Source organism: Pleurodeles waltl, chromosome 3_1, assembly GCF_031143425.1.
Source record: "Pleurodeles waltl isolate 20211129_DDA chromosome 3_1, aPleWal1.hap1.20221129, whole genome shotgun sequence".
Taxonomy (NCBI): Eukaryota; Metazoa; Chordata; class Amphibia; order Caudata; family Salamandridae; genus Pleurodeles; species Pleurodeles waltl.
This window is the reverse complement of record NC_090440.1, coordinates 288,315,040-288,337,207: the sequence shown is the minus strand read 5'-3', so window position 1 is coordinate 288,337,207 and position 22,168 is coordinate 288,315,040. Positions and strand designations below refer to the sequence as shown.

At 41.7% G+C, this 22,168-nt stretch overlaps 1 protein-coding gene across 2 annotated transcripts in view; it reads right to left on the bottom strand.

Moving 5' to 3' along the window:
- Positions 1–903: 903 nt before the first annotated feature.
- RFX7 (regulatory factor X7) overlaps positions 904–22,168 on the bottom strand; it is a 361,880-nt gene continuing 340,615 nt past the window's right edge. For both annotated transcript variants that reach the window (XM_069222422.1, XM_069222423.1), the window contains exon 9: positions 904–7,069. In XM_069222422.1, coding sequence (XP_069078523.1) covers positions 3,770–7,069 — 3,300 coding nt within the window. In that variant the 3' untranslated portion in view covers positions 904–3,769. The remainder of the gene's footprint in view (positions 7,070–22,168) is intronic.

Here is a 22,168-nt window from a genome sequence, read left to right as displayed (position 1 = left end):
CTCAGAACATATATTTACTTATAAAGTTGACATATGCTTCACCAAGTCGCAAACACTTTTGCTGTCAAATCACTACAGAGCCACAATCTATTATCATGCAAAACATTTTTGTGAAATGAAATCTGTTTTTACTGAATCAATTTGCATACACTAGGATGCTCAAGTCACCTAATACTGGGAAACAGTTCAATATTGCTTTGATGACTTAAAAGGCCATCGTCTTTCTACACTAACATTTATATTAGGGACATATACCTGTTAGAAACAATTAATCAAAAACTAACAAGCTTAATTACAGCGCACAATATACTCAGTGGGTGCAATATTTGTTAGAAACAATTCATCAAAAACTAACAATTTTAATTACAGTGCACAATATACTCGGTGGGTGCAACTGTTAACCTTTTTCACAGTACATTCAATATCACTAGTGCAACGTTTGCCCATTGTAGGTTTGGTTTAGCACACAAAAAATATGGATACAAATCCCTGCACTTACCTGCAGATTGTAGTGTTCCTAAATATAAAAACAAAATAATCTAATAGGGTTTGTAAATCCATCATTTTGGGACAAATTTGCAAGCTGAATTTCACTCTAAATTCCTATAAAGTACATCAACTGACATGTGAGAATGATGTTACATCACAAGGCTAACCCTGTGCACTGGTCTCCAAGTGAACTCGAAGACAAATGACAAAACACATTTTAAAAAGTTGCTTAAAACAACAATCAAGGTGTATTTGTCTGATAAGTTGTTATTAACCTACCTTAAGTTTACCTGAACACAACACCTTCATGTTTACTGACCATTTTAATATTGTGTGTAAAATGAAAGTTCTCAGGCTTAGCATCACAGTACAAACACATTTACACTAATGAATAGTTTGGCAATAGGCAAAAAAAGATCAATTCTGTATTTTATTTTGCATACACTTTAAGAGAAGCTTCATAATATAAAATATTTTTATTGTTTTTGAAAACATTTAAAAAAACAATTTCAGCACTTTCAATAAAAAAAATCAAAACGGAATTGCTACTGCAATAATAAACTACTGTCATTTCAGCAGTACAACAGACAACAAAAACACGGGGGCAGGAAAGGGGTAGCTCACGTTTTGCACTATATGAAAATGTGAAAGGGATTTTTTTCCAGGATGTGCTGTAAAGAAAGCACAGTATAGTACTAGACAGTAGGAGAAACTAAGATGCACAAGATACTCTTTACTGGTTATCAGTCCAAAAGGTCAGTGCTGATTGCAACTATTTGCAAAATCATTACTTTCATGAAGTTATTTCATAATGAAAATGTCAAATGGTTTTTGAAACACTGGAACAGTAAAAATCAGGAAAAAGGAACATATGCAACAATAAGTAGGCTGCGTTAGTAAACATAAAAAAGGTAATAGCTTGTGAATAACTATGTTTGCCTGGTTAACACAGAACCAGCATCAATACAGCAAAAAGTGGTTACAGGTATATACCTATTACTGTACAAGTCAATAACACACATGCACATTTTGTGATCATGTATTAACATGGTGAAGCAAACTAAACATAATTTCTTCCTGCTGTAATTTTCTCTTGAAAGAGAATAAGAAATATAAATATCTCACTGAGATCAATGCACATTGCTACATAAGACAATTTTATCTGTCATCTTTATGACATTTTGCCTTTTTCGACAATGAAACTCATTAAAAATATTTTTCAGCTGAGGGCCAAATGGTTGCATTTATCTTAAGAGATGTGCCATTCCACAGGTTCAACAGAATTTTAGTGCAATATATGAACCCTAGAAAGACTGCTCGATTAAAGAGCTAAATTTAAAGTGTTTGCTGCATTACTGTACATTGGGTGGGGAGGGTTGAGAGGATGTGCACCTTTTTAGACTTAATTTGGTATTTCAATATCCGATTGTTTTTGGATGGCAGGAAGCCTTCAAAGTAAACAAAGGATGCTTTCAAGTTCCTATATTATGGATTTACGTAATTAGGCATTAGTGAATCTGAATTTTTAAAAAAAACTTGAGTTATCCTCCTTTGGATATGTAACACTTTGGTGTGAAGTAGTGCTTTGCTTCAAAGTACAGTAGTAATCACTAGTAATAAGAACATGTATCTAACTGAAATTTGTAATTATCAGTATACACACACACTCAGAGATAATAGAAAATTTACAATTAGATAAATTCACAAAGCTGAAAGTTAGCTATAGCACCTCAGAGAATAGTTTTTTTATCTCATTTTTAAGTCCTACAAACAAGGCTCACTGAAATCAAATACTTCATCTATTTTTTCACGCCTTTTAGTTTACTGTAGGATTTTCCTTGGCTTTAATTTTCATTTTTTGTTCATCTATATATTTTCTATGTGAAAACAAGCTGAGCTCATTGCACCACGATCTACAGTAAGTAATAAGAAAGCTTATGGACAAAACTAAAATAGCACCTAGGTCTAAAAAATAGTTTAACATGCAATTTATAAAACCCTGAAATAACTCCATAATTTCTGCCTCAACTCTTTTTCATTTTCATTCAAATTTGCAATATATGTGTATCAGGCCAATTACCACACTCTTTTTCACAATGTTTTAAAAGTGCCTCTTGTTAAATTTAGTACAAAAATAATCTATTTTCTGATGTTACAGATCTTCCTCAAGATTCAAATATTTTCTTCTTTTCTTAGTTGTGCTATAACAGAAGGGAATTTAGCTTCACACATACAAGCATTACAATTAAAGTGGAATATATGATTTCTATGGTTATCTTAACTTTTCTTCCTAACTCTGGTCGAAATGATCAAACATGCAACACTACCTATGTCCTAATATATACAAATATTAGAAATCCCAGTGCTTCATTTCATATACGGTGTTAACTACTTAGTAGCAGTGTATCATTCTAAATCTATAGGCTTCTATGTGGCTCCCTGTTAATGCCACATACAATTCTGCCATCTTTCAAATGTTGGCAATACAATTGCTTCATGTGTCGTAACTCACAACATATAAAACAAGCAATAAAATGTCATTGATGAGGTAAAAAAGTAGAAAGTTAAAAATGTTACACAATTTTATAAAACATTAGTGCATATTTCCAATTCTTAAATTGCGTTACCACCCAGTTATGACTCCCTTGTCTCAATCATCGTTCTTTTTTTGTAAGAACCATATAAAGGCTACTGAAAACAAACACAAGCTATTCACACTCTTACACATAGCTTACTATCGTAAAGTTAATTTGTACGATAGAGGCAAGCCACAAGATCCACTGACCTGTATTATAGCTGCCATACTAACTTTCCTTCAGAAGTAATCTGCTCCGTTTATGCTATGTATGTTGATAACTAAGTGTGTGTCCTATTTAATAATGACAAAAGCAGAGAACTAAACAGTAGTGGTTTTTATACAGTAGCATACTACAAACCAATGATATAGCCAGCAATGGATGTAATGTATTTTAAATAAACATAACACGCATTTAGATTAGCTGTGAATGTCGGTTAGCAATTTACCACGAAGAGAATTATCTGCAACCAAGTGGGCACACTGTTAAATGATCTTTTAATACTGGCTCTACAACTGCCTCACTAGTTAGACCTTTTCCTTAAAGTTATTACAAGTATGTATTCCTCACTGAAGCATGAGTGCTGTGCAGCAAACCCTTCTAGAATGCCAAGATTACTCAAGTTATTCTGCTGCGGGAGGCACTTCTATTACGACAAATACAATATGTATGTCTTTAGATACAGTGTGCTACATTACATAACATTAACCCAACATTTCAACAGTGGGATGGTCTTTGCTTTCCATCCACTCAAACCCCGAAGAGGTGATAGAGTTAATTGATTCATTGCAAATCTGTTGGAACAATGGGTCATTTTTCAACTCTTCCAGTGTAGCGTCATCATCCTGTTCCTGCTGTCGACCTGGGTCAAACAGAAGATTTGGGTCTAGAGTGTTCAGATCATTTATGCTGCCTGAGAGCTCAGAAGACAACCGCATTTCACTGGAGAAGTCAGGTGCCACATTACTCAGCTCTGATGCTACCTGACCCACCAGCTGCTGGTCTGCTTGCAGGTTATCATCACTCAAAAGTTCTTTTACAGTGTTGCTAAAATCTAGTTGCTGCTGTCCAATGTCCGATTGTGCTTGGCTATCTCCAGAAACAAAATTAAGCTGATCAGTGCTGGCGGTTTTGGTGAGGTAAGCTTGTGTTGGGAAGTCAAAGACTGAAGTGCTGGAATTGATCATATTTTGCTGATTGGCACTAGAAAAGGGTGGAGGTGTTTCTAAAATCTGAGTCAGATTCATTCTTGCTGTGTAATTAGAGGGCATATTGTTCATTCCTAAACCTCTCATTGCATCGTCATTATCAGAATCAAGCTTGCTTAACAACACATGTGTAATATTCTTGGTGTTACTTTGTTTCTGAAGAGACGGAAAAGCTGTCTGCATCATAACAGTCAATGGGACTGATTGACTTCTTTGAGCTAAGTTATTGGCACTAGCTTCTTCATGAATATTAGTAAGGATAGCATGAACTTCTGGAGTCACCACAGCACCAAATGTTGTCACACTGGATCGTAGTACATTTGAAGTAGGAGGAGCAGTGTTTCCACTTAGATTACGTTGACGGTGGACAGCAGGACTAACACTTCGACATCGAAAACTGTTGCTACTGGAATTATTTCCACCTTTATTGTCAAGTGGAGCAGGCACAGCAAATTCCTCTTGCTTGTTGGTACTGCTTACAGATGCTGTTTGATGCTGTATAGGTGAAACGGGTGTTAAACGGCCGACATGGGCATCATGATGTCGGGATTGTGACTGATATGACTGGCCTGGCACAGCAAAAGCATGAGGTTTCCTGAAACGATCTTCTACTAGTTCTTTATAGCTTGGAAGAATACCTTGGCCAGAAACAGAAGAATTGCCTACCCCACTGTATCCATTATTCATCCACTCAAGTTTGGTTTTATCAGGATGAGTGGCCATGGGTCTCTGCATTGGTTTTACAGGACTACTTGAGACAATGCTGGCATCGTGGTATGCCATACTTGAGCTAATTGGAGTAAATGCAAATGGATTCCGACATTCAACTGGACTAGGAGGGACAGAACTGCTACAATTAGAATGTGGAGTTCCAATAGGGGTCAGCCGATTATTTACCAAAACACTATCTACAGGTGTAGTCTGAGCCAATCTTGAACAAGGGCTCTCCCTAGATAAGCTTTGAGAGCCTGAAATCATCTCAGATGTTGGTGTTGGAGTAGGTGTTGGAGTTGGAGTTGGGGTGGGAGTTGGTGTGGGAGTGTGAACTGGCGTACTACTGCTATGAAGTGAATGATAGAAGTGGGTGGTGTTTGAAAGAGATGACACAGGCGTCCCTTGAGCTGCAGTTTGGCTTTGGAGAGCCATTCCTAAACTACCGTATGATTGAGTACTGTTGTTCATGGACATTTGCTCTTCCATGAGAACTAATTCCTCAACAATACTGTCTTGTGTAAGGTCATCATCAAAGGAAAAAAAGTTATCATTAAGCTGAGATTCTGTTTGTTCATATGCTTTCAGCTCAGCTGAAAGAGGCAACTCATTTGATGAATGTGCTTGCAGCTGACTCAGTGTTGATTCCTGTATCTGGCTCTGTAGTTGACTGTATGAATCCTGCTGCATTCCTTCAAACTCCACTGATTCCCACACAGACATATTTAAGTCATTTGTGACAGGGTTTCCAGTCATATTAATAACACTGCTATCTTGCTGCTGGTCACAGTTAGTAGCTGTGAAATCAGAGTCTGTAGTGAGATGCTGCCAAGCATTTTGAGTGAAAGTGCTGCCTGATTGTGTGTCGCTTTTAAAGCTGAGCATAGTTTCTTCTAATTTTGCATCAGGAGACGAGGCAGATGGTGTTATTCTGATAGGTAAATCGCTAGTACTTGTAACATTAGAATTAAGTTGACTGCTTGGCAAATTGTGGGTGGAAGCTGTGGAGTTTGCTTTCATAGCTGCCTTGCTTGCAATCTGAAGCACTGTGCCTTCATTTTTTGCCAGCTGTGCCACTTTCTGAAACTTCTTGACGTTACCAGTACCTCCTTTCTGACCATCCGTGTTAGTGGTGGAAAGTGCACTCATAACTGACTTCTTCAATGGTGGTGTCTGGGACTCCTGTAGGGCAGAAGGTAACCTTTTCCGTGGACTTTTGATACACAATTTAAGGTCTTTCCTGGTAGAATCACAGCTGGAAGATGAACTAGTGCTGGTGCTGGAAATGCTATGACTGGCAACAGAGAGGGTAAGCGTGCTTTGACTAACACTCCTTGAAGAAATGGAACCTATTTCATTAGATCGGGGTTTGCATTTGGTCTTTGTTCCTTCCGCTCTGTGATCGGCAACATTAGTCATCTTCCCGTCCATGGAACCTTCACTGGGAGATTTCAGAACAATACATTCTAAAGTACTTTTATGAAGAGACAATATGTTTGGTGTTCCTTTTCTAGCTCTAGAGGAATTGGTCATTTCCTGGCATTGGATAAGACTTTCATCAACTAGGCCATCAGGTTCAACTTTTATCTCAACAGATGGCGTAACAGCAAGGTGGTTTATTTTGGGCCCTGGAGACTGCAGAGATACTACTGAACCATTTATTATTTGTGGGCCAGTCCTCAAGTCATCACCTGTTCCAGTACTGCTGTTCACTGCAGTAGTATGTTTGAGCGGTGTACTGGTGGTGCTTGGTGCAATAGATATGGCTGTCATTTTTACCACATTTAAAGAACTGACATGCGGGGCTGGAACAACAGTCTTGATCGGGCTACTAGTGAACAACACAGTTGTTGGTGAGCGAATGGTAAGAGCACTGGTGTTGGCTGGCTTAGGGAGGATTTGAGGATAACGATGTCTTGCAGAGCGATCACCAACAGGACTGGCTGGAACATTCTGAGGTGTCTTTGGTGACTGCTTGATAGATTGCATGTGCTGTGTTACAACTTGAACATTGAGAGGAAGGACCTTGCTATCAGACGAGCCCATTGGACATGGGGATGTCACCAACTGTCGTGTTCTTTGCACCTATCAATAGAAAAAAGAAACATAATCAAAAAAAAGAACACAGGTATTGTTAATATCTACTTACTGGGTTTTGAACAGTAAAGACAGTGCAATAGGGCATTTCTAGAAGTAAAAAACATATTATAATGTTAAGAACATTAAAGTGAAAAAGCCAGGAGAAGCACCAGAATGAGTCATTTTTTTAATACTGCAGCATTAAAATGCATACAAACTACAACATAAAAATGCTAAATAAAACAGTCACAGAAGCCTGCATCAGAATATCTACAAGAACTGGGTTGCAGACTACAAGATGATCCTATTCCAGAACATATCATCATGTCCAAGACCATACATATCAAAAAGCATCAGACATCAGGAAACTAGTCAAGAGCCACAAATGTGTCTCTTGTTCAGCCTCACTAAGCATATATTCCTTCGACCACTTAGTACATTTAAGTATCTGCAGGTGCATTAGCTACAAGTCATGTAGGTCTTGAAGGATTACCAAATAGATTTTTGCTTGCCGCTTGTCAGCTGCAACTCAACATAGGTCTGTGCCTTATTGTTACAAAGTACTGAATCTTTTAGACAGTCTTGCAGCTTAGGGATGGGCCCCTTATCCATGCCCTTGTCACCCTGTGCTTAGTCAGAAGCTGAAAGGCTGTCAGCCACCTGACTGATCACAGCACATCTGCCACATATCCCAGAAACCTAATAGGTGGTGTGCAGGTCAACAGGGAGAGAGATTATGTCAGTAAATGTGTGCATCACCTTCATCCAGAAGTTGGGGATGGGGGCCATCAACAAGCTCAATGCAGAACATTATCAGGGTCTGAGCAGCAGCTAGCGCAGTGTGAGTGATGCGAGAGGTCAATACTGTGGAGTAGTTTAGGAGTGTAGTACACACTGTTCAGGGACCAAAAATGAATGAGTTTGTATTTATCATTTATGGATATGGACTTCTACTGGTGTGCAGCAGAACATCCAGACCTTGACTGATGATCACCATCCCCCAGGACAGTCTACGTTTTTGTTTTAGCATTATTATCTGGAGGGGCCATAAATCCTCCATATCATGTATACGGTTTAGAGACCAATCCTCTACTGTTCGGAGATAAAAACATCTGTGTCAGTGAGGTGACCTTCAGGGGCTCATGAAGGAACAAATCCCAGCATGGCATGGCTGTAGTATGCAAATATATTCAGTACATTAACAGTTTCATATTCAATGAACTGCTTGAGGGTAAGGAAGCAGTCCTTAGGAAGGAGTTGGATATGTTTCTGCAGGCCCAGGTGATTCAGAGTAACCTGCACTGATGTACCTATTGACAGTGACAGGGCTGGATTATCAGCAAGGAGTATTTCTGGGGAGCATATTAGTGCCTCACTTGCAGAACTGGGCGCTAACAAAATCACTCAGTGTGTGCAACTAACTGTTTCCTATGAGTTGACTGGGGTATGGTAGTTTAGCAGGAAGTGAGTGATGTACACAGTGATTCAGTCTCAACTTGATCCTTCTCTATGGTCAAGCGTGGGTGGTACTTTGTGAGCCAATCCACAATATAAAAAAATGTGACAAGGAAGTACCCTTCAAATTCAGGCATTGCAAAGCAACCACCTTCGTATGCTGAATCAGCCTCTCCCAGTGCACGTGCAAATTCTTACCTCGCCATGCCAGCTTGGACTACATAGTGCAGAGCCTGGTAAACATTGGCCTGCTAGGAGGTATAAGTATATTCAAAAAGACCTACATAAATTTGGGTACTACCAGCATTTTAGCAAGTGCAATTCAGGCAGCCATGAATAAGGAAATAAATACACCTCTCCACCTGCACAGCTAGTTTATCCATAGCAGGTACGTACTTATCTCTAAAATCTAGCTCTCGATTTCAATGCACTCTAATACAAAGACACCTGATGGAGTCCTCCCGCCAAGCTGGATAAGGAAACAACTCTAACTTGCTCCAGCCGAATAAGCCTCCTGAGAAACACCCCGAACTGGATTATGTTTCCAGGTTTTCTTTAGGAAACCTGACAAACAGCAGGATGTTTTCTGCATTTAGTGATAGCAGGAATCTATGTGTAGGCATGTGCGGTCTCTAAATGTGTTTTCATTTAAGGCCAACTTTTGTATGGCAACAGCAGAGAGTTAAGGCAACAGGGATCAGCCCTGCTGCGTTCCTCTGCCTATCACAACGGAGGCAAAAGGCAACCATTCATCCAGGGTCACAGGACCCAGAGGCTACTCAACATCACTAGTGACACTCCTTAGAAAAGGGGAACTGAGGTGCGCTGCGTTGCATTACAGGAGACATTACTGTACTTTTTTAGCATTGTTTTGGAAAAGATCATAGTTTCTTGGAGCAGCTGAAGAACACTGTTCACCCATCCACTAGAACACACAATTTAGTAGGGCAGAGCATGGCACAGTTGACATTTAGAGATCTTTTGACATCTGTGAACGACCACCTAGCTTTCTGTACAGCAAAGGTGAGGGATGGGTAGATAGAAAATGTGGTGCCCTTATACTCCAAGCGTCTTCTCCCTGGAGAGTTGCCGGGCTGCATCATGGTCCCTGTAAATAAGAAGGTGAACAAAAATTGGACATAGTGGCGCACCAGGTGGGACCTGAGATTTACGCGCCCTTTCAACCTCTAAGTATACACGAAAAGTTGTGTCTCCCCAGTACGTTGCTAAGAAGTCATTTCACAAAATCTCCATTGTGCAGGAGTTTGTAGTTTCTACTGCTCCTGTTACATGGAAGTTGTTGCAGTATGAACACAATTCCAAGTGCTCATTATTGGTGACAACTTTCACCATGCTAGCAGTAAGCTAATTTGAGTTCCTCCATTCCATCCTCTGATAAGGAAATTCTATGTTTAGCTTCGTCCAGGCGATCGGCATGTTTGTTTCATTTCTAGCAGTATTCCTTGCATCTCTTCTTCCTGCATAAGTGATGAGCCCTCCCCAGTAGATTCCAATGGCACAGACCTAGTGTCAATAGGCATTCTTCTCAAGTATCTGCTGCCTAAAGTGATTTTAGGTTGGTTAGGGTCTGTTTTTCCCATAGTTTAACTGTGGAGGTAACTCAAAGTTGGTTCATACTGGGCATGTTTAAGTACCGAGCAGTGCCTACACACTGTTGTGGCAGAGAGCAGCACTTTTCTGGTGAGTAGGTTTCAATGGGTGAAATTATAACACCCTGTCCCATGACAAGCTACAGTTGGAAGCTTCATCTGGCCCTTGCCTAATGTAGGGCACTACAGTGGTGTGGGTGGAAGGGCAGTGGACAGGAACAGGGATTGAGCCAAGTTTGCTCATGCACCATGTGGCACAGTCCTGAAGTACACATCAAGTCAAGGAGAAGGCTGTCGGGATCATGGTGTGGCCTCCCCGAAGGTAATTCCATGGCACCTCCAACACAGCAATCAGCTAGTTCCCGCTCCCAGGAGAGAAGAGGAGTGTAGCAGGGTTGTTATGTGAGTCCCATAAGATCCTCAATGAAGTAGGGGTCTATGACGAAAATGTATTGAGGATTATGAAAAATAATGGTGTCCAGAAACTGGATCCCCCTGTACCAGGTAGTAGTCATAAATAGGTTTTAGAATTCCCCCCAAAAAAACGCTTGTGACATTTACTCAAGTTTGTATAAAGGTACCAACATTACCATGTGTGCCTTCAATTTTGTTGTGAAAATACAGGTCAAGCTAAGTCCAATCTTGTAAAATATTCTTTCCTGGCACAAACAGGAAGACTGTGGACAATACAAGAGACAATTATTTTAAGTCTGAGCTCCAAAACCAGCTGCTTGTCTAACACCTCAAGTAAATGGAAATACCTTCCTTGCGTTCAAGCACAGAAGCAAACACATCTGGGTTAAATGCAAGCAATGATTCATATACACTGAACTGACATATCCTGTCAGTGCCAGAAAATGGAAATAATAATTTACTATAAATAATTATTTTTAAATACAGAGATGGTAAGTGGGTCAGATGCTCCATGAGTTCACTGGCACTGCACAAGAGTATTTGATATACTCTACTAGGCAATCCAAATCATCCTCTACCACTACCTGTAGACATTTTTAGGCATCAAAGAGGGGTAAACTTTACTAGAAGAGATAAGTGGAACATGATCCACAGGCATGATCACTACTACTGGGATACATATGAAGCAATAGCGGCAGTGTCAGCTTGTTACAGGCATACCAACTTCAGGATGTGACTAAAGAGTGATATCAACTTAGCAACAATTGGACTATCGACCACTCAGATGGAGGGCACAATTGCTTAACAGGCTTCCCAAGTGGCTAGTACAATGATAGCACAAGAATAAGATCTCTAGACCATAGAGTAAGCAACTTGAGCACCAGTTATGGCCTCCTGCTGCATCGCTATGCACCTATTCCTGAAGGCTTGAGGGCGCCAGAAACCACCTTGGCTTTTCCCTACCACCAAGGTGCTGGCTACCTCACAGCATCTCCCTTCCCCCTGATACGACTCTCTGCATAACACCATCCTCGATCACACATAAGATTCCCACTGCACTCTGGTTTTGGTTCCCTGGACAGTGGACTGATGACTTGTTCCCTGTAGTCGACTGGTGCTACCTGCTGTCCTAACCGGCCAATGGGTATTAGCTCACTCTCAGGAGCCCTTTCACTAGAACTGCATAGCATCAAGGCAATGATCTCTCATAGAAAGGTGCTGTAAACTAGAAGTTAATTGCTACAATGTACAGTTCTCCAGTTCGAATAATTAGGGCACCTAAGTACTAAAATTTGTATTTACCAGCATAAAACACACTGCTCCAGTTGGACGGGCCGACCAACTAAACAAGATTGCATCATTCTCCAACCTAATCTACCACCAGGATGCTAACACAAGAATACAAAATGATTAATCAGTTAAAACAAGCATCAGCAGGTTCTAAATTATTGTGCCCATTCTGCCCTAAAAGAGATGAGAATAAGTTAAAGAAGGTCATCCTTAGGCAGAACTCTGATAACTACCTATAACACTACATCAAGAAGTGAAAACTAAACCTACTGCCTAATAAGGGCTTAATCAATCACAATACTCAAAGGGTTCACACCTACTGTAAGCATGATCAGTATATTTATAAAAATTAAATTCCAGGCCAAATGAAACAATCTGTCAAAGAGCTAAACTCTTGCCCAAACATTAGACAATTTGACAAATAACTGCTATGTCTCTAATTCACTTTACATCACGTTTTGGCTTCAGTGGAACTCAACTGAACTACTGAAGGCAAGTGGCCACAGAACACAACACAAAAAGCACAACACAATACTCAACAATAGGAACCAAGTATACCTGAAATAGAAAAAGAGTAAAATGTCTTCAGCCACACTAAACTGGGGCTGTGGGGGCTGTGTGTGTGAGGTAATCTTTGTATCCTCCCACATATAACACTAAAATTCAGTTTTGGGCAGCCACCGTACCCACAAACAAAACAGAAACAGAAGTCTAGTAGAACAAAAGTAGGGGTTTCCAGCATTCAGGCAGTGGATACACAGATACTGTTCGGGCATTCTGTTTCCCTTCCTTTCAAGTGTGCCCAAAAGTGTTATATGTAAACCCAGCAGACCTGCCAAGCAGCATTTGGCAATCAAGCTGGATTTGACACTGTAATGCCAATGTCAAAAAGGATGATCAAAGCCCCCCCTCCTACATTTTCTGGGTTGGTCAGAGGAGTCACCTCTCCATATTCAGGTCAACCTATTTTCTCCTGGGAAGTGTTTCACATATTTTGCCACACATATTCAAATGCTAATCCCTGGCCTGTAAACGTTTGAGAGCAAATGCAAATTTGCCTCCAGGAAGGCAGGGAAAAAGTAATTTTCTAAAAGTTACTTTTCATTAATATTTATTTAAAACATTGACTTCGCAGATGAATTGGATTTTTAATAATTATTGCTTTATTATTTTTCTAGCTAGTCCTATTCCTGAGATACAATATTAGGATTTTAATCTGTACTCTGGTTTTCTATGCAGGACAGCTACTGGCTTGCCACAGTGAAAAATAGCTTTTGGGTGCTAGTCACAGTGAGGACATATTAACATTACATTTCTATACGCCCTACTTTTAAATACTAGTGCTCCTGCCTTGTGGACTACGCGGCCTCACAGGGGTGATTTAATATTTAAAAGAGAGGTTTTGAGCGGTCAAAGGAGTTTATTTTGACAAGTTGAACTGCAGTTTTAACCAACTACAGTCAGGCAACACTATAACCTGATGCCACGATTTTGTTTTAGTTTTACATTTTCACTGTAGTGGATGGCACAACAGATGCAGCAGTCCACTGGTGTAGTTTATCTTACAGGACTTGTGAACATTTTGTACCATATACAAGAGATTTATAGGTAAGTTGATTGTTTTTATGTTCCAATTTCAAGTTCTTTCCTTTTTTAAAGTATATTCTATTGATTATTTAATTCTCTCAAAAGTCGCTGGGCTCCCTCCCCCGAGTAGAAGTCGTGGACCCCAGTTTAAGATCTGCTGTTTTACACTTTAAAGATATGGTGTAAGAATATTCAGTGCTGCCAGAGAAAAAAAAAATGTACAGTTACCTTAGAAAATCCCATGCCTTCGTTCATGGGGGGGATTGGGAGAGGGCAGAAAATATGGCCACAATTTTTCGCTCCTGCACTACCATGTTTGCAGCTGGTATGAGGTTCTTGAGGTAACAACAGCATTTGGTTTTCACAAAGCACTGTATGTTAAAGAGCCAAACACCACCTCTTGTTTGTCCAGAGGAAACTGTTCTATAACTCTTGTGTTTTATGCAGGAGCTCTTTTGCAAAGCTAAGACATGCAGCAATGTTCTTTTTGGATCAAGGGGGGTAGCTGGATACCCTTCTACAAAAGGAGAACTTGCCCAGTCTTTTCCAAATGGTTGAATCATGAACTCTATTGTTTACAGTATTAAAAAGTGGAGCAGAACCCTAGATGCTGCTGTGGGCTCTCTCTCTCTAGGCACATCATATGATCTCCTGAAAGGATCAAGAGGCAAACCAACTTGAATGCCCACTCCTAGTTATATAGAAAACGTACTTGGAGTTTTTCCACTTGTAAATTTTTTTGTTCAATTTGAAATCATGGAATTCATTCTGTTTGGAAACTACTGAATAACCCTTCCCAGACTGAGAAACAGCTAAGATGTTTCCTGAGACCTTCACAGAAATATTTTAACCTAGGCATATGCTACCACAAAACCTGAATACTCCATCCCAAACTGCCAAAGTTTCTCATTATTATATATAGGTAGCACTTACTGATGATCATGTAATCAATTTAGCAGCACTTGAATCCAATTATCTTCTGAAGTGTTATGGAAGCAATAAGTGTGACCTTACTTTTCACATAAGACTACTGAACGTGGGCTGATTATTGTTTGATTAACTATTTCTAAGTGAATGTCAATGAGATTAATTTACAGTTAAGCTCTCTGCTACAGTAATACTTGTTGATCAGATTTACTACAAACTAGTCATGAAGCTCAATTTCAATCACAAGGGATATGATGATCATCTCTTGCATAGTTGGAGAACCAAGCATAAAATGGTGTTGGGTTGGCACTGGTTTCCAACTACAGCACTTAAAACTCCTTTACTCACCACCATGTCTTTCCTGGAACCTGCAATAGCCAATGAAGAGCTAGTCTTTCAGTCACATTTCCTTGGTGCTATCTGGATGAGAAGTTGACCGCCTCCCTGAAATTCAACCTATAAAAATACTCCTCGGTTGTAGAGTGGGATGGAAGAAGTAAGGTTCACAGGGCGATGGTCTGGCTTAAGTGAAAGAAGGTTACCACTTTAGGAAGGAAGGTTTGCCCTGGTTAGCAACATCAATTGGTCAGGGAAAAATGAGTTGCACAGGGGAACTTAGATTCTATATTTCGCTAGCTCGTCTTGCTGAGGCGATTGCCATCAAAACTGTTATGAAAGTTAACATTTACAACTGTGCAGGGACTCAAATGGAGAAAACAACAGAGTTGGACCCAAACTCCTTTAAAAAAAGCATAACAGTGGGTGATTTGAATGATGAAGGCTGGTCTGGGAGACAGAGGACTACTGACAATGCAGTCAAGTAACATTTTACAATGCCTATTGCACATCCCCTTTAGGCTAGAATGCAAACTTCAAAATCAGTGACAAGGAGCGTCTATGTTGTTTGTGCAATGCTACACAAATTTGTTTCATCTCTTAGAATTAGCAGACTTCGCTGAGGAGCGACAAACTGACAGGATTACGTCTATCACCTCTGGTGGCAGCTCACAGAAGCTTAGGTGCCCCCGCTCAGTCTCTAGGCAGGAAGACGGAGGCCTCCAAGACTGGGTTGCAGCACCATCCCACCGACTGGGAGAGAAGGTCCAGTCCGAATGGCAGCTTGAGTGGGGGACATATGGAAAAGCACCAAAGGTCAGCATATCACACCCTTTTTGGCCCATCCGGGGCAATCAGAATGACTTGGGCCCGGTCTTGAAGAATCTTTCTCAGAACTCTAGTAATCCAGGGGGTGAAATGTATATTGCAGCTGAAAGTTCTGGAGGGCACAAAACTACGGCATTGAGCATTCTCAGTTGAAGAAATTCACTTGAAGAGTACCGCACCAGGAAAAGATGTCCCGAACTACTGCTGGTAAGAGATGCCACATCTATGCAACATGATATAGGCTGAAGCGTTCGGCTCTGACATTCAGACACCCCACTAGGTGACTGGATGTTAATCAAGTCTTATGACAGTGTCCCCAAGACCATATCCTCAATGTCTCTCGGATTGGGCACAGATCACCTTGCTTCTTAGGAAGGAGGAAATATCAGGAGTAACATATGTGCCTCATTTCAAATTCCACAGCTTTTTTTAGAGGAAGTGCTGCCACATCCTGGTACAGGATGGAAAGATGGTCTGTTGGAAGGCAAGAGAGTGGAGGGTGGAGTCTGACGGAAGGGTAAGTTGTAATCCCTTTTTATGATCTGAAGGACCTACTGGTCCAAAGTAATAGTCTTCCAGGCTGGTAAGAAAGACACAGGTCCTTCAATAGGCTCTATGTGGGCTTGGAGTATGTTATGTTATGGGGATTTGTAAAGCGTGCCCTCACCTGGAAGGCATCCTGGCGCTTATGCACTAGCAAGCTTGGCCTTGCTGAGAGATGGCCTACCTGCAGAGCCATGTCTTCAGCTTCTTGAGTTAAGTCAAGAGTTTATGCTGAAGATCTGATGCGGAGGGGTAAGCATGGGATGTTTGCAAACAATAATCTGGATGAGGCGAGCTGTATGGTGGGTTTGTGAAAGTTGATATGATCGTTAAAGTATGATGGGCTCAAATTGTGTAGAGCTTTGAAGATGTGTGTGAGGAGTTTGAACAAAGCTGTTTTGCCAATGGGAAGTCAGTGGAGCTCCTGAAATGCAGGGTGATGCATGTGTGGTGTGATAGGTTAAGTGTAAGCCTGGCTGCTGCATTCTGTATAGTTTAGAGTAATCTGGTCAGCTGCGTGTTGATTCAACCACAGAAGGCATTCCAACAGTCCAGTTTACTGGAGATGAGGGTGTAGGTGAAGGTTCTGCAGGTATTTTTGAGGAGTCAATTTAAGACATTTCTCAGTATACTCACGGTGTGCAAGCAGGAGGCTCAGCAGCATTTATTTGACAGCCATAGACAGCTGAGAGTCTAATCTTATCCCAAAGTTCTTGATGGGGTGGTGGAGTGGATCTGAGTTCTTCTGGCCACCACGGAGATTCCCATGACAGAGGACTGTCTGCTGAAGCCCACGACTTCTGGCTTGTCAGTGTTCAGTTGGAGACAGCTGGTTTTCATCGACTTGGTCATGCAGGCGGAAAATTAGGTTCGAGTCTTAGGTGTTTTGAATGAATTTGACGAATGGGGTCATGTCAGTGCTGAAGAGGGTTGGGCTGAGTGATGAACCTTTACGTACTCTGCAGTTGAGGTTGCAGGCATCCAAGTAGTAGGGGACAGGGCTGGATGACTGACTAGATTCGGCCTGTCAGGAAGGGGCATACCCAGCGGAGGGTGGGTCCTTGGATGGCAGCTTCTTGCAGTTGCTGGATGAGGATGGGGTGGGAGACGGTGTCAAAAACTGCAGAGAGATAAGGGAAGGTAAGGGCTGCAGTGTCCTCTGTCCAGGATTATTGGGATTTTGTTTGTTGCTGTGATGAGGGTTGTTTACATGCTAGGGTTTAGCCTCAGATTGAGTGGTGTCGAGGAGCTTGTTGTCGATGAGGTGGGTGGCTAGGGGCATGCTAATCAGCTTCTCCATGACTCTGGCTGGGTATGGAAGCAGTGAGATGGGTAGGTAATTGTCTAGCTTTGGCAGGTTCATGGAGTGTTTTTAGGTTCTTCAAGAACTCGAGGTACATTAATCCAATAACAACTGAGCTGCACCTTGCAATAGTTTTCTATTGTGTACTGTGTGTAGAGCAATTCATATGGTTAAATATAAAGAGTAAAAAATGAGTATGAAGGAAACCTATGTATTTTTGAAATGTACACCAGATACTACGCGGTTGAGAGGTTGTTGTACACATTCTTCTCACATATCTGTGACAGAAAGTTCTGGAATCTGTGTGGAGCCCCAAATTGTTTACCACTTAGTGTTCACCCTCACATGTGTGGGTGGGCCTGATACCCATAAATGGAAAAGGCCCAAAACACAACACAGACAGGTGAACTTTTTCCACCCAAAAAATTCCCTCTTCTGCAGTGTTGGTGGTGGCTATGGAATTTGGGCCCTAGCTCACTCCGCACCGAATCAAGCATACTATAAACCTGTACATTTCTGAAAGCTAGACACCCTTGGGTATATAGGGTGATGTGACTTGCGTGGCTCACACCAAGTTTTTTTGTTTTACACAGAAACCCTTGCAAACCTCAAACATTGCTAAAACACACATTTTCCTCACATTTCTGTGCCATGTCTGCCACAAACTGTATACCTCTCAGTGCCCCCTTCCCCTCAAGTCTAATGATAAAAATGGTACCTCACTTGAGTGGGTGTGCCTACAGCCCACAAAAGGAAGGGGCTCAAACCGCTATGTGGAGACATTAACATTTCCTATCAAAAAATGACCTGATTTGGCAATGTGGTAGCTGTGATATTTGGGCCTGGGTTCGGCACCACTCGGGGAAACATGTATGGGACCCAGGCGAGGCACACCACTCTGGATTCCTTCAGTTCTCTAGTTTTAAGAAAGGTCTGGGTTTTGATAAGCTTCCTGGGTGGATGTGCAGCCTGTGCCCAAATACCACCGCTACCCCATTGCCAATTACTCCACCTTTCATTTTAGGGTTCTCTGAGTTGGGAGTGATAGGGTCAGACACACACATAGGGTACCGTTTTTATCTGAACAATAGGGGAAACACTGGGTGGTAGGAAATGTCTGTTTTCCGACAGATTCTGGAACTTTCTATCAAGGAATGGGAGGTAAATGCACGATTTTAGACAAAGTTTGAAGTTTGCAGGGCATTGTGTGTAAGAAAACATTGAGGCATCAATGCAAGGCTCAAAACCCCGGAGTCCCCTGGGTGTCTGGGTTCCAAAATGGCTGGGTTTAGTTGGTTTCCCTGGCTGACAGTGCACAGTCCCAAATAACGCAACCATTCACCATGGCAAGGAGGAGGAAATTAAGGATTTACTCCCTCCCTGCCGCTCCATATTTTGAAACTGCATCCAAAAGAATCAACATTTCTCTTGTATGCCATGTGAATGGGGCTCTTTGCCCCACTTAGAGGGCAGAAAGACTGCTAGCATTTTAGGGATGGAGGATAGCCCCAACGATATGGTGGTTCGCTCATACACCGCACTTTTTTCTATACCAATAAAATATATCCCTGGTATCTTGTGAATACCCCTATCCACCCCTCAGAGGGGCAGACAGTGTAAAGAGCCCCTTTGGGGTACTGGGGAAGCACAGGCCCATCCCCACCCTCCACTGCCATTCTATCCCTGTGTCCAGTGAATGATTTCATGTCCGGGGACTGTCCTCCTGAGCGCAATCTCCAAGCAGGAATCCACTAGGGAGAGATGATATTGGAAAAGGGAGATTCATCAGTTTTCAATGATACCTCCCCTATGCAAATCAATGCTCGGGGTTGAGATACATCCCAGAGTACCGATCTAGTGAAGATAAAAGGAGCTAGTCACCTCATTTCACTTTCAGTGAAATTATGTGATTCATTTCCCACCCCAACACTGTCAAGCCCCTATTCCGCCCCGTCCCCCAACCTCTGGAGTGAGCACCAACCAGAGGATCCTTTGAAGCTTCCCAAACATCAGCCAATGCCCAAAAGACACGCAGTAGGGAGGGAGAACACAGGTTAAAGGTTAATGTGTTGCAATTGCAAAGATGGCTGGGTTAACCAATTCTTAAGTGACCTGGGGCATAAGAATACTAGGAGCATGGGTGGAAGGGATTATCAGGTTCCAAAAACTCAGAAGAACAACTGGGGGCCAGGGGCTCACCTTTTGGTAAATGACAAGTCAGACTGGCTTACTATAGAACCGGTGATTGATTTCAATGAGTGGTTATGTCCTTTTCTGACTCCCACCTATGACGTGTAGGTCTTTCTAGTTTCAAAAGCTTTGCGAAGTGAAGAACCTACTTACTTAACCACTGAGAAAGAAGCCTTAGATATGTGGTGGGGCGTAGAATATTTAAGAACTAATTTTTGGGGAAATTAGTTCATTTTACAAATAAATTACAAACCATTAGTGCAGTGCTTCCCAAACTTTTGAAAACCACAACCCAATTTTTAGAGCTAGAAACTGTTGCTATCCACCTAGCTCTAATCAAAATAAGGCAGGGCGATTTTTTGAGTAATAACACTAATTGTAAACGTCACAACCCTGATCACATCCTTCAATAGCAGACTGTGTCCTAGATACTGATTTGCTGATAAAATTGCCAGAAGGTGAAAACTGTAATGGGTTTTGGAGCTGGAACATTTTTCAGAGAGCAGGGATGGCTTGTGGCATACGAAACCCCTTCGGCAGCAGAGTATGGGGAAAGGTCCAACATCCATCTTTGTGTTAAAACGAGGCTCAGTGATATATACATATGTGTGTCGGTATGTATAGCTCTCTCTCTTTCTCTCCCACACCACCCCCCGTGGCAGCCACTAGTCAGTTATACAGTTAGGTCTGCTTTTCCATAGAAAGCGCATTATTTGGTGTGCTAATAACTTTGGCTCCATTTGAAGAATCTTCAGAAAACTTTCCCAAAAAAGTGCATTCACCTCAGCTTCTTCCTGGAAAGTTTCAAGGTGATCCATAAGGCGGGGACCAAGAAAAGATGCAAAATGCCCATAGACATCTTTAAGATAGGTTTTAGCAAAAACTGCTAAATGGAAGTACACCAAATTCAACAGGAAGGTAGATTTTGGTCCGCAGATTATGCTAATTGTGATTTTGGGTAAATCCTTTCAGTAGTTGTTGAGAATTTAAGGGTAAAAAAAAAATTGTACATTTTGGCAGTTGGCCTCGCAAGAGCCCTGTGAGCCTTCCATTACAGCGCAAAATCAAAAATGGAGCTCTGTGAATGGTCGAGAAGCCCATTTTTCTTGTAAGCCTTCACGCTCTTGTGGGACAGAGAGGTTCCCACAAGTGCTCCGATTGGCTGTCTGTTGGAGTGTTAGAAATGAAATAGCACCATTACTGTTTACTGAGAAAAAATGGAGGTGGAAATGAAGTAAAAAAGCTATATAAGGGGGCAGAAGAAGGCATGCTATCCCTCTAGATTTAGGAAAGAGGTGTCTTATGGATAACTACTGTGAAGATAATAAATGTACTTTGTTTTTAACTAATTTTTAAGATCTTGTGCGATTGTGAGTAGTACAAATAGGTAGAGGACCTCTCAATACACTTTTAGGAGGAATGGATTTTGTGATCCTTGTTTTTCAGAGGAAGTGTGTAAGAGGTAAGTACTGTGATATGTAGATATTTAATTCATATTTTTTTTGTGAAAAAAATGTTATGATTTTTCAAGGCTCTCGCAGGATTGTGAAAAGCAGAAATGAGCAAGTGATGTTTGAATATACTGTAGTATGCACATTTGCTACTGAAGGGAGGAGTCTTACTGGCAATGGTGTTTATCAGTCTATTATTTACGCCCACCAGCTTGCAAAGAGTTGTGAGGAGAGTACAGTCTTTTCCCACACCCACCTGTGCATACCCATTATCAGAGAGAGGGGTGTTAGCAGGAAGAGCAGTCTCTGGACAGAACATACTAAACACACACCTGTCAGCAAAGAGGAAGGTTTTAGCGGAGAGGCCAGTCTCTCTCCACACAGCTACTATGCATACTCGTCAACTGTGAGAGAGTTCTGAAAGGAGAAGTCAGCCCATGCACATGTTATCATGCACATTCGTCATCTGAGAGACATGTCTGACAGATGAGGCCAATCCATGTACACACCTAAATATGCACACCCACCATCTGAGAGAGAGGTCTCAGCGGAGAAGCCAGTCTCGCTTCCTATACCCTAATACGTGCACCTGTCATCAAAGAGAGATGTCTATAAGGAGAGGGCCAGTCCATGCACACATCCTACTATGCACACAGGCAGTCTATATACATACCCTAATACGCACATCTATCATCTAAGAGAGAGGTTTGACAGGAAAGGGCAGTTCCTCTCCACTAACTACTACACACATCTGTCATCAGAGAGAGGTCTTTAAGGAGAGGGCAGTCTCTCTCCACACACCCAACTATGCACAACCATCACCTGAGAGAGAAGTCTGACAGATGAGGCCAGTCTATGCAAACACCCTAATATGCACACCCGTCATCTGAGAGAAAAGTCTGGCACCAAAAGGCAATCGCTCTCCATTTCCCCCTACACACAGCCGTCATCAGAAATAGAGGACTGAAAGGAGAGACTAGTCTATGCACACACCTTACTACACCTGTCATCTGGGAGACAGGTCTCAGTGGAGAGGTCAGTCTCTCTCTCTACACACCCATGATTTTTGGGGAGCGACCCCTTGGGCAAGGGAAAACCACTAGACCACCAGGGATTACGTTTACCTTATGTGTTTGGGCAGCGACCCCTTAGGCAAGGGTCACTGCCACGG